This window comes from Neltuma alba, unplaced genomic scaffold, assembly GCF_004799145.2.
Source record: "Neltuma alba isolate B1F8T4 unplaced genomic scaffold, ASM479914v2 tig00001137_pilon, whole genome shotgun sequence".
In the NCBI taxonomy this organism is placed as follows: Eukaryota; Viridiplantae; Streptophyta; class Magnoliopsida; order Fabales; family Fabaceae; genus Neltuma; species Neltuma alba.
This window is the reverse complement of record NW_021632350.1, coordinates 21795-34485: the sequence shown is the minus strand read 5'-3', so window position 1 is coordinate 34485 and position 12691 is coordinate 21795. Positions and strand designations below refer to the sequence as shown.

Genomic DNA, 12691 nt, shown 5'->3' with positions numbered 1-12691 from the left:
CACGCCTAGACGATACAAGAGTAACAGAGGAATTGTATTCTTATTTTAAGGCTCACTGTCACTGACAACCCATGGATATTTGATTTCCAACTGAGGCTGAAGAATCTATTGAACTTTTGTACTTTGATTTTACAAACATTGAACTTTTCATTTATTTTTATTTATAGAAGAAACAATAAGCAAAAAAATGAATGATAGGAATGATTAGATATTGTTGCCAAAGAAAATATAAAAGAATGACTTCATAATGTTCTTGTCAATCTTTAGTATACGCAATTGTAATAAAAAGAGACAGAAATTTAAGTACCATTAGCAAGCTGTAACTAAATGTAGTTAGGTTAACTTATTCGTAGTCAGATTGATGTCAAGCTTTAATATATACTGACTATCTAACACTTCAAAATGCTCAAGAACATGGCATTCCTAAACACACATATGAGTACACTTGATTCTACAATTTCAATGGCGTTCCTCAATCTAACGTGTAGAAGCTAACAAATTTCCTTTGTCAGCAGGGCCTCCAAGAGGAAAAGGCTCTAAAGTTTTAACGTTAGCGGTGACGTTTTCAAGCTTGATAGTCTTGGTCTGCATTATAACTTCTGCTTACATTTGGAGAAGAAAAGTGGCCTTTAAGCAAGGTAATGCATTTTTCGCTTACAAGCTTCTAAGCACTCAACACGATCAGACGCTTAAGATTATAACTGGACATTTTAAATTTCATCATGTTACAGTGCCCGTGTCCATTATGTTTATTTTTTCATCTATTATACGTGTTCAGAAAAGGGACAAAATCCAAGATCGACAGGGAGCCTACATGACAGTGAGAGATATATCAAAGATTTTATGGACGCTGACAGCTTAGTGGAGAAGGACAGAGAAGCAATAGAGGTACCTTATTTGGATTTTAGTAGCATCCTTTTAGCCACAGATAACTTCTCGGACGCTAACAAGCTCGGACGCGGGGGTTATGGGCCTGTCTACAAGGTGATTAATTCAGTTCCACTTTCTTCATTGATTTCTTTACTTTAGAGACGTGCTATATGAAGAATTTTTGTTACAGGGAAAGCTTCAAGGAGGTCAAGATATTGCAGTCAAGAGGCTTTCAAGTGTTTCTTCACAAGGAATGAAGGAATTCAAGAATGAAGTCGTCTTGATATCCAAACTTCAACATCGAAACCTTGTTAGACTTCGGGGCTATTGCATTACAGGAGAAGAAAAAATATTACTTTATGAATACATGCCAAACAAAAGCTTAGACACATTCTTATTCGGTACGTTACAAAATGCTTAATTATCAATAACTTCAAGCTTGACACAGGTTTGGTGAATTTAATGTAAAAGAAAATGTTGATGCAGATCGTACACAACGGGTGATTTTGGATTGGCCAATGCGTTTTGACATAATTTTAGGAGTTGTTAGGGGCATGTTATATCTTCATCAAGACTCTAGATTGAGAGTAATTCATAGAGATTTGAAAACTAGTAATATTCTTTTGGATGAGGAGATGCAACCAAAAATTTCAGACTTTGGACTTGCAAAAATATTTGGAGACAAGGATGTTGAGGCTAACACTGAGAGAGTAGTTGGAACATAGTAAGTTTGATATATCCACCTCATTGAATATTGCTCTTCAACCATGATTACAAGAAATATTATGATTTTGTTTCTTTTTATTTTGTAGTGGATATATGGCTCCAGAGTATGCATTGGATGGATATTTGTCTATTAAATCAGATGTTTTCAGTTTTGGGGTTATAATGCTTGAAATTATCAGTGGAAAGAAGAACACAGGATTCTTTCGATCCAAACAAACTTCTAGCCTTCTGGGTTATGTATGTTCCATCTTGTTCCTCCCTTGCCTTAATGTTCTTTTTGCAGCATGGTGATTTCTTGTTTATATGAATGACTATGTAGGCATGGAGGCTATGGACGGAGAATAACCTATTGGATTTAATGGATCGATCTTTGAATGAAAGTTGCAATGCAAATCAATTCATCAAGTGTGCACAAGTTAGTCTATTGTGTGTGCAAGATGAACCAGGAGACAGGCCTACCATGTCGCAAGTATTGATAATGCTTGAAAGTGAGACTGCGAGCCTTCCAACTCCAAAGCAACCGACCTTTTTTACGAACCGTGCCAGGGGCCTTTCTAGCTCTGCTTCTTCTTCCAGTAAACCTGAAGGAATTCTTCCAACTGACAGTAGCTATCAAGAAGGTCGGTAGCGTGAATGATGAGTTCGATGCGCATTGGATTGGGCCCTATTGGAAAACCAAAAAGCAACTTTTCATTGAACTTCTAGCACGTTTGCGTGCAAATGAAAGACCATTCATTCTTAAAGGGCTCATGACTTACTGGTCTTCAAAACACCAGTTATCTCTATTAGGTTCCTCATTTAATGTAATGCAATTTGTGATTATCTTGATTATTCTAAAAGTGAAACGCGGGAAGTACTTTGATGTAAGTGGTCGCTTTGATCGAATCCGACTAATATTCTAGTGAATCGGAATATGTAGGTGCTTTGATCCAAGTGTACAGACGCTAGAGAGTGGTATAAAATTTTGCAATAATAGAACCCAACTTGTTAGTTGTGCAGACTTGCATACTAAATGATCGAAGTGGTAGGTCCACCATATCAGACGTAGTGACAATGTTTGGCAGCAGAGAGATTGCAGTCCTCTCGAGTCCTAAAGCTAGAACCAACCGTTTTTTTTTCTTTTTCGCTTTGGTGAGGAGAGGGATTTCTGATTCATCTTCTTCTACAATTAAACCAGAAGAAATAAACCTGCAATGTAACAGCAGCTCTGCAGATTCTGCTTAGTGCATGGTGAAGAACCCAATTGAGATTTGGCTGCATTCCAGTTTGCTATGCAGGTCCAATTCCAAACAACTAACGATATTAGCTTTTCTCTGTCAAATATCAGTGGAATTTGTATGAAGTATCAAGAAGAATTTCACACGATAATGTCCCTCAGGGGGCCAAAAAATATAAAGAGCGAGGAACTATCACTGCTCCGAAAGGGGGAAAAAGCCATCACACCTTGTTGAATCCGTGCTCTCTCGTGAAACAGAGTCCACTATTTGAGTAAGTGGATATTTATTTATTGCTTATTTTTATTATTTGCAGAAAAGAAGACTGTCCATTCAAATTTTATTGGTAACTCTTGCATGTTTTGATTATTCATTATTTTAAAGAAAGAATTGTAGAAATTATAGGGAAAACCGTGTATTCAGAGAGATTCTCGTTTCAAATTCTACAAAAATTTGTTGACCGAGAATGTTGAGAATCTTAGCAATTACTAGCCTGTACTAGTGACAGAATTAAAAAGTGAGTTTACAGTTTAAGAAAGGAAAAACAAGTTAACTATAGCTAGGTCTCTGATAATTTTTTAAGGGAAAATTTGAACAAAGGACCTTAAAAAAATAATATTTACTCAAAAAGATATTAAAAACTTTAATTATTTAGAAGGACTAAAATTTAAAATATAAATCTAAAAGTACAAAATTGTCCCCGATGCAAACACCATGATTTCTTTCACTTGCGCATTTTTGGAATTTCCCTTCAGTTTCATGCGCACGAGGAAGAAAGAGACAATGAACTACAAGCTTTAAGCTTTCCTTCTTTAATGGTGATCAGCGATCTTTTCTGAATCAAATCACTTCCAATAAAACCACCCTTACCTTACACATATGCACCAACAGAATTGGGTCATGATCACTATCTCAACACCAGCAATGGCGTCTCTCACCCTCAGCAAGTCAACAGTCCATAGCTTCATACTTAATTATGGAAATATTGCATTGGAAATTTCTCACTGGATGTGTAAGCAGTGTGCTCTAGTAATGTTCACAGACAATGCTTTGCCCGTTGCAATCCTTTGATGATTAAGTTACGAAAGATTGCGTTGTAATGAGTTAACAAAATAGGAGGGACGGAGGAGAACGGGAAGAATGAAGGATATTAAATTTATATTTTAATATCTGGTCCCTCCAAATAATTATATTTTTTATGATCATTCTTAATAAATATTACTTTTATTAGCTTTTTGGCTCTAATTTTCCCTTCTTTAAAAAATAAGTTATTAATACTGAATTAATAAAAACTGCAAATTCAGGAGGCTTAATTATTAATAGTGCATTTAACTTTTAAATGTAATATATTTTCAATTTTTAATTAGAATTTTTGCTTGTATTGTCAAGACACATACAACTTATTTGTTTAAAAAAATTTAAACAATCTGATAAACCTATATTTTTACCAAGGTATTTTATATTTTTAAGGGGTTTTTTTCAACTAAAATGAACTAGATTGCAGTTGTTAGGATTAATTTAAATTGGAGATTGATTTTATCAAAATAGAAGATTAATTTAAATTGGAGATTGATTTTATCAAAATAGAACAAAAAGAGTATTTTTGTCATACTTTTCATATTACAATTTGTTAAATTATTTTGTAGGTTATTCTGGGAAATTTAAAATGAATAATGAGGAATTTCAAGGATTGCAATGATAAAAATAGGCTACGTGAAATGAATAAAAAAGAATGATAAGAGCTATACATGCTTAATCAATACAAACATCATAAACACCACTAAATATTTCACAATGAATTTATGCCTTGCAGTGATACTTTTGCCACTCAATAAGACTAAAAAAAATGCCTTATTTCTTTTTTTTCCCCTCTTCTCACATGCATAAGATTTTTTTTTCATTTTCGTTTTTTTGCTATTTTTTATTTTTTATTTTTCTTGCTTTTTTTTTCCGAACTGGCATTCCAACCCATTTATAAAAATAGCAGCAACATCCCAATATATAACAAGGCATCTGTGTGTTAAGATGCTACTTTTCTGGTCTTTAATATAAAACCCATTTAACTAATTTGATTAGATTAAAAAAGTTAGGTAAGTTAGTTAATTATAAGAAATGTGACACATTTTTTCTAAAACACCATAATTATCTTTCTTAATACCTCCTCTCCCTCTTTTACTTGATTATAGTTGAGAGAATTTCTATAGGGGTAATTTAGAGAAAATTGATAAATATGACAAATAGGTTTTATATTTAGGACCAAAACCAACTCAACAATTAGTTCCTATATTAAGGACCGGAGGAGTATGAAAATATAATTAAGATGCATATGTATTGTTATTTGCTCAAAATAAGAATAAAAAGAAAGTGAAAACTCAAAAGGAGTTCACAAAGGATGTAGAAGATAATGGTTTGTATTTGGAAAAAATAGGAATATGAATAAGAATGCCTCAACCATCATCATATAATCACAATGCAATTAAACTAAGAATTTAAACAAGTTTTTCATAATGAAAAACTAAGTAAATGATTACACAAGGAACAAGATTTAGGCTCAAACATCTTCCAACAAGGTTTACTCCCTCAAGCTTACTCATTTTGATAAATTGGATACCAAACTAATCACAAAACATTAATGAAACTATTTAAATTACTAGTTGTAAGAGTATAATAAATCAAAGCATTATATTAAATCATAAGTAAGCATAACTCCTAATTAAAATAGTAAAAACCATTTTCTCTTTTTTCAAAATATAAAGTAGCAAAAATCTAAATACGGGTATAATAAACAACAAAATTATTAAAATAAGCAGCAAAAATAGCAGGACTCAATATAATAACAATCCAAGTGTCTCTAATTTAATATTTTGAGATGTTGAATGGCATAAAAGCGTCAAATTATTTTCTTTGTTTGGGGAGTGGAGCATGTGGAACTTCCATTAGTCATCACCGAAATAGGACAAGCAAAAATGAAGGCGCAACACTAAAAAAGCGCCGACCACAAAAAGCAACGTGCAGAACAGGAAAGCAAACCGAGAAGAGGGAAAGACAAAACAAGCCAACCAATGCCATTTCAGTATTGACCATGCCCAGTTCTCCACAAACTTCTGCGGTTGAAAGATTTACTTATGAGAGATTTTACTTAGGGGAAATCACAAATAAAGACCCTCGAATTAGCAAAATCACTCTATGGTCACCTGAATAAGTCAAATTACCATGAGGGACCCGGTCTCAAATTGCAATTAGCAAATCACACCTAAAAGACTAAAATACCCTTCAATTACTCAGATTCAATAACGAAGGCAGACATTAGTGAGAGACCTCTTCTTTCCTTCTCCTCGGACTTCCTCTCCCTCTCTTCTTCTTTCTCTTTCTTCCTTGGGTCGAAGCAGCATCTGCGTTGGGTCTCCTCCATGGCGAATGGTCTCATGAGGGGCAAAGAGAGCTTTCGAACTCCTTGCGTAGGATATCAGCAGGGAGAAGAGAGGAAGGTGGTCGGTGACGGAGGAATGGAAGATTTGGGACGATTTTCTGCAATTCTGAAACAAGGAGTGATTACGAACTTTTTGTTGAATAATGGCGATCAACCTTATGGATCGTTTTCTCTGTTAGCAAAGAAGAAGAAGGCTGAGTTCTTTAAGTTGTTGATAGAAGCTACAGGGTTCGCTGGTTTGAATATTTTAAAGATTTTGAAGATGATCTAGTTGAATACTGTCTTCTTTTTGTTTACTTGTATCAGGGAATCGATAATCTTCTCATTTGATTTAGAGTTGCTGGTTGCTGTCAAAACACCTCTGGTTTTTTGTTATTTGACTTACTATTGTTGTAATTTTACTTAGTAGTGTTGTAACTACAGATTGGTTAGTTTGATCACAATAACATGGCGTGACAATCTAAAAATGTCGGTATTTTGTTTATGGGCAGAGCAATGTTAACATTTAGTATTTATAGTTGTAAATGGTATCAATGTAGATCCATTTAATGTTCTGAAATTCATGACAGACCTCCTCATTGACTTATAATTTCACTTACCACAGTTATTATTTGGCTTTCTACTCTTGTTAATTAATTTTCATAACTTGTCATTCGTCTTACTCAACTTGTCATAAATTACATATCAGAACTTGTCACCTGCTAAAGAAATCTGAAAATGTTGTCATTGGAAAAGAGAAAATTAATTTTTTATGAATTGCTTATCAGAAGTTGTCATTCGTCTTACTATACTTGTCATTCGTCTTACTCAACTTGTCACTCGCCAAAGAAATCTGGAAGTAAACGTGTTGAAGGGAATGTAACGATCACCATTGTTGTGATGATAGAAATGCAGTAACAGAAACAGAATTTGTTACATTACATCCACATTGGTGGACATTTTGAAGCAAGTGATGAAGGAGAAGTTAAATATATTGGAGGGAATGTAATAATCACTATTGTTGTAATTTTGCATGCTAGTGTTGTTAATGCAGACTTTTAACTATTATGACAACAATGCAATGATAGAAACATATGACAATCTGATAATTAGAGTCTTTTTATATTGTACAGAGGAATGTTAACATTTTTTGTTAATCATTTCTATATTGTAACAATATAGAGCTATTTAATGTTGTCCACTTAATTAGAAACGTGGTGACAGAAATACAACGACAGAAACACAAAAATTCTATCATTTGCCTTATTGAACTTGTCATCTACTAAAGAAATCTAAAAATTCTATCATTTGAACAAAAAAATTAAATTTGTATAAAATGCTTATTAGAAGTTGTCATTTACCTTACTAAAATTGTTATTTGCCTAACTAAACTTGTCATAAATTGCTTATCAGAACTTGTCATCTGCTAAATAAATCTAGAAATTGTCACTTGAAAAGAGAAAATTAAATTCATATGAAATGCTTATCAGAAGTTGTCATTCGTCTTACTAAACTTGTCATTTGCAAAGGAATTGTACAAATTGTCATTTTAACGTAGAATCTTAAATTCCTATGAGTTGCTTATCAGAAGTTGTCATATACCTTACTAAACATCCTTGGCAAATGACAAGTTCAGTAAGACGAATGACAAATTTAGTAAGAAAAATGACAACTTATGATAAGCAATTCATAAAAATTTAATTTTCTCTTTTCAAATGACAGAATTTTCATATTTCTTTAGCAGATAACAAGTTCTGATATGTAATTTATGACAAGTTAAGTAAGGCGGATGACAAGTTGTGAAAATCAATTGACAAGAGTGGAAAGCCAAATAACAACTGTGGTAAGTGAAATTATAAGTTAGTGAGGAGGTTTGTCATGAATTTCAGAACATTAAATGGATCTATATTAATACCATTTACAACTATAAATACTAAATGTTAATATTGCTCTACCCATAAACAAAATACCAACATTTTTAGATTGTCATGCCATGTTATTGTGATCAAACTAACCAATCTGTGGTTACAACACTATTAAGTAAAATTATAACAATAGTAAGTCAAATGACAAAAAACCAGAGGTGTTTTGACAGCAACCAAAAACTCTAATCGAATGAGGAAATTATCGATTCCCACGTACAAGTAAACAAAAAGAAGACAGTATTCTTGACAATCGAACAACACTATATCAAAAACATCTCTGGAAATGAAAGTCGAAAGTCATCAACTAGCATTAATGATGGGTCACCATTTTTTTTGTAATAAAGATTGGTGGGAATGGCTACAACCTTAATCATATTGATGAATGCAAAGGTAGGAGATGAATGTTTTTGAGAGGGAGAGGAATAGAAGGAAGAAGAGAGGGAGGGAGATGAAGAGGGAGAGAATGACGAAGACAGAGGGAAAGAAAAGAAGGAAAGAGAAAGAGATGGGGTGATGGAAGAAAGAGAATAAGGGCACTTTTGTCTTTTTAGCCTGATTTCATAATTACAATTTGAGACCAGGTCCCTCATGGTAATTGGCATATTCAGGTGACTATAGAGTGATTTTGCTAATTCGAGGGTCTTTATTTGTGATTTCCCCTTTTACTTATTGAAAGAAATCCAAGTCCCCTTTCTTTGGACCAGCAATATTTTTTCATCATATACGAGTTCATTTATTAAATCATAATTTGGTAGGATTACGCAATTTGTCAGTACCTGTTCCCATCACTAAAATTTTATCCCCAACTTAAAGAGAACTAGCTTCCTTTTCCCTTCGTCTACCTTTTTCTCAACATTCGGACAGAGCTCTCCCACCGCAGCTACCCCAGGGCATTCAATCATCTATGGATATGCACCAAAAAGAGAGAGAGAGAAGAAAGAAAAGGATCATAATGAGATTCATCGTCAAACGTCAAGTAATATGAGAACTGTTGCGGTGGTTCTCTTCTCCTTCACAAACTGGTTGCTGTGCTTTTCTCAGCTCCATTTGGCTCTTGATACTTTAAAGCCTGGAGAAAAGGTTACAGGCAATGAAACCCTTGTTTCAAATGGAGGCAAATTCGAACTGGGTTTCTTTTCCCCTCGACAAGATGCAAGCAAGTACTTGGGAATATGGTACCACGGGTTACAGCCACGAACAGTGGTATGGGTTGCAAACGGAGACCACCCAGTTCCAGACTCCACTGCATTTTTTCAAATTGCAGACGATGGAAATCTAATAGTATCAGACATCAACGGAAAAAGCTACTGGTCTTCGGGACTAAAAGTATCTTCGTCCTTAAATCGTACAGTGAAAGTCATGGCTTCAGGAAACCTGGTACTGTTAGATAACCAGGTGAGTATAAATAATCTCTGGCAGAGCTTTGAACATCCAACCGACACATTTCTACCATTCATGAAAATGAATAAAAACATAAAGTTGACATCCTGGAGAAGGTTTGATGACCCAGCATCGGGGAAATTCAGCTTTCAGCTTGCTCAAACAGGGGACAACAGCTATATCATTTGGAAAGACCGAGTCTAACTTCAGTGGCAAACTTCTGACGCAATGCCCTCGACAATATCGAACTTGCTGACCAACTTCACTTTCAGGCAGAGCCCGCAGTTGAAGAATAACTTCTCGAGGCTGCCTAAGTTGAATAATAACGTCATGAATTATACGAAACTGGAAGCCGCATATAATCTTACGAGGCTAGTCATGAATTACACAGGGAAGATCGAATTTCAGAGGTACGATATTACGTTTGGAACTGGATGGTCTGTGGGATATGGTGAACCATCTGGACCGTGTAAGATACACGACGCTTGCGGGACCTTTAGTAGCTGCAATGATCAGAATCTCCCTCCTTGCAAGTGTTTGCCCGGATTTCATCCCAAGTCACTGCCGGATAATTCCTCTGGAGAACGGTTTAACGGGTGTTTCGGGAAAACAGCATCGTGCGAAAGAAAAGACATTGCGTTCTTAAACTTAACGAACGTTGAAATTGGAAGCTCGGACACGCCAGTTGATGTAGAAAGCGAAGAAGAATGCCAATCTAAATGCCTCAACAAGTGCCCTCAATGCCAGGCTTATTCATATAATACTAAAATGTCGGATCGGAATCCTCCGGCTTGTTTGATCTGGACTCGGAACTTACCCACTCTCAAAGAACATTCCCCTCAAAGTGGCATTTCTCTTTCTGTCCGGTTACTGATTTCAGACATAGGTCAGATTTATTTATTTATTTATTTATTTGTTTTCGGGCTAAAAAAAGGATATATGTAGCATGCATCATGCTTAATTTCATAATTGTGATTGAAAAACTAATGTTATCATCACTGCATTCTTCGAATTCCGTTAAATACCAAAATTTGAAGATGTTTACGTGAACTTTTTGGGGGGTGGGGAGGATTTGTAAACTAATATCAATATATTTGTTTTTTCCTCCTAATTTTTGTTTCCTTTTTCCAAAAGGTGCTTGATTTACGAACACCAAAACTAAAATAAAGTGCACTTGTGTAGCATCAAATGCCAGGACCTGTGAACCTTGCGGCACAACAGTAGTTCCATATCCACTAAGCACAGGGCCAAATTGTGGAGATCCTTTGTCCTTCGAGCTAAACTGTGACAATTCAACAGGCGAGGTTAGCTTCACGATGCCTGGACTTGGACCAAATCGTGTGGCTAAAATAAATTCAGATGAACGGAAGTTGATTATCCAAATTCAAGGTCCATACATCTGTGATGATAAAGAGAACCAAAGAGTTCAGCTTGATTCACCGTTTAGTGTAACCAACTGGTGCTTTGGTCAAGATAAAATTGAGGTTAGTTGGCTTGCACCATTAGAACCTCTCTGTCATAACTCCTCAGACTGCAACGATTGGCCACATTCAACCTGCAATAGTGATTCAAAAGATGGAAAACGAAGGTGCATTTGTAATAAAAACTATTACTGGAACAACTCAACTCTAAATTGCACCACCATGTCACAAGAGTCGTCTGGAAGAAAAAAACCACTCACTCTAATTCTTGTAGTAACTATATTAACTGTGGCTTTCGTGGCATGCATGGTTGTTTTTGCCTATCTATGGAAAAGGAAAATGGCCCATAAGGAAGGTAATACTTCTAGTCACGCATTATGAATTTCTTACACACTCTTTTTCTTCAAGCAACAGAAGCTATACTATCACTCTTACTATTACTCAGACAGGGGAAGAGTTCGGAGAATCCGAGGGATGTATGACAGCGAAAGAGAAGTGAAAGATTTGATAGACTTGGAAGAACTAGAAAGAGATAATGAAGGCATTGAGGTACCATATTATGATTTTGAAACTATACTGACAGCAACGGATAACTTTCCAGATGCTAACAGGCTTGGGCGGGGAGGTTATGGCCCTGTTTATAAGGTAATAGTCTCATCTTACATGTCAATTTCACTTTGCCCGATGGTTTATTTACACGTTCTTTTTTCTTTAGGGTATATTGCCAGGGGAGCACTATATTGCAGTAAAGAGGCTTTCAAATGTTTCGTCACAAGGTTTGAAGGAATTCAAGAATGAGGTTGTTTTGATATCCAAACTACAGCATCGAAACCTTGTCAGACTTCGAGGCTATTGCATTACTAAAGATGATAAAATCTTAGTTTATGAATACTTGCCAAACAAGAGCTTGGACACATTTTTGTTCTGTCAGTTTTTAGATGCATTAATTAATTTTTAATTGTGATTGGATATGGGGTTGCTGTAGGGTCCAGTAATATTCTATGCTCATCTGAGGATAGCATTATACTTATCTTTAATATAAAACATCTAAATTAGATTTACAGCATTGATATTATATTCCCTCCACTCTTATATATAAGCTTCACTTTTAAATAAGGATCTGGTCCAAAATATAAACTTCATTTTTGAGTTTGTTTAAGTATTTATTACTTTTTTTTTTCCTATTTTACCCTTAGTTGACTATATTTAGTACTCCTTTTCTCTCATTAATATTACCTCCATATATTATCTTTCATTATTTTTTTCATTCATTGCTTCTCTCATTTACTCTCTTAATAAATAAGAGTAAATTTGGAAAAGAAAAATAAATTTTTGACTTGTTTATTATTTTTAACTAATTTTAACTGTTAATTCGTTAAACATAATTCGGTTAATTGAAGCTTATATATAAGATTGGAGGAAGTATATTTTATTCAAATTTTGATTTTTTTTTTTAAAAATAGAACGAAAAATGATCTTCCAGCAACTACCTTAAAAAGAATAATGTTTTTAGATGTAAAAATATAAAAATATAACCAAATTTAACTTGTGTGAGAAAGATGAGCATAGTTCTCATCTCTGCAGATATATCTTCACTGAAATTCCCATCTTCATAAATGAACAGTGAATTCAAATTCTTTTAATACTTTCTACGCATCACATAGATCTAAAGAAAATGAAATTATTATCGCAGATCCTACAAAGAGTCTGATTTTAGTTGGCATATGCGGTTTGACATAATTCTTG

The 12691-nt window shown here is 34.5% G+C and overlaps 3 protein-coding genes and 1 long non-coding RNA gene across 4 annotated transcripts; all 4 read left to right on the top strand.

The window, feature by feature from the left end:
* Positions 1-941: 941 nt before the first annotated feature.
* On the top strand, positions 942-1562 carry LOC114751617 (uncharacterized). Its single transcript, XR_003740768.1, has 3 exons — positions 942-984; positions 1061-1271; positions 1357-1562. It is a non-coding gene; the product is annotated as an uncharacterized LOC114751617 (long non-coding RNA).
* Positions 1563-1688: 126 nt separating this feature from the next.
* Positions 1689-2463, top strand: LOC114751599 (G-type lectin S-receptor-like serine/threonine-protein kinase At4g03230). The gene is made up of 2 exons (XM_028940263.1): positions 1689-1833; positions 1916-2463. The coding sequence occupies exons 1-2, from the start codon at positions 1690-1692 to the stop codon at positions 2222-2224; spliced, it is 453 nt and encodes a 150-aa protein (XP_028796096.1). The 5' UTR covers position 1689; the 3' UTR covers positions 2225-2463.
* Positions 2464-9077: 6614 nt separating this feature from the next.
* LOC114751572 (G-type lectin S-receptor-like serine/threonine-protein kinase At4g03230) lies at positions 9078-12214 on the top strand. Its single transcript, XM_028940228.1, has 4 exons — positions 9078-10410; positions 10707-11300; positions 11391-11590; positions 11661-12214. The coding sequence occupies exons 1-4, from the start codon at positions 9753-9755 to the stop codon at positions 11901-11903; spliced, it is 1695 nt and encodes a 564-aa protein (XP_028796061.1). The 5' UTR covers positions 9078-9752; the 3' UTR covers positions 11904-12214.
* Positions 9126-9728, top strand: LOC114751633 (G-type lectin S-receptor-like serine/threonine-protein kinase At4g03230). The gene has a single exon (XM_028940297.1). It carries the CDS (start codon positions 9126-9128, stop codon positions 9726-9728), a length of 603 nt encoding a protein of 200 aa, XP_028796130.1.
* Positions 12215-12691: the final 477 nt, after the last annotated feature.

Excerpts from the sequence above, each read along its gene's own strand:
- LOC114751599 (XM_028940263.1), top strand. The coding sequence starts at position 1,690 with ATGGCTCCAGAGTATGCATTGGATGGATATTTGTCTATTAAATCAGAT. Across the intron at positions 1,834-1,915 it reads CTTCTAGCCTTCTGGGTTAT|GCATGGAGGCTATGGACGGA; the intron begins GTATGTTCCATC and ends ATGACTATGTAG.
- LOC114751633 (XM_028940297.1), top strand. The coding sequence starts at position 9,126 with ATGAGAACTGTTGCGGTGGTTCTCTTCTCCTTCACAAACTGGTTGCTG.
- LOC114751572 (XM_028940228.1), top strand. The coding sequence starts at position 9,753 with ATGCCCTCGACAATATCGAACTTGCTGACCAACTTCACTTTCAGGCAG. Across the intron at positions 10,411-10,706 it reads GTTACTGATTTCAGACATAG|CATCAAATGCCAGGACCTGT; the intron begins GTCAGATTTATT and ends GCACTTGTGTAG. Across the intron at positions 11,591-11,660 it reads GTTATGGCCCTGTTTATAAG|GGTATATTGCCAGGGGAGCA; the intron begins GTAATAGTCTCA and ends TTTTTTCTTTAG.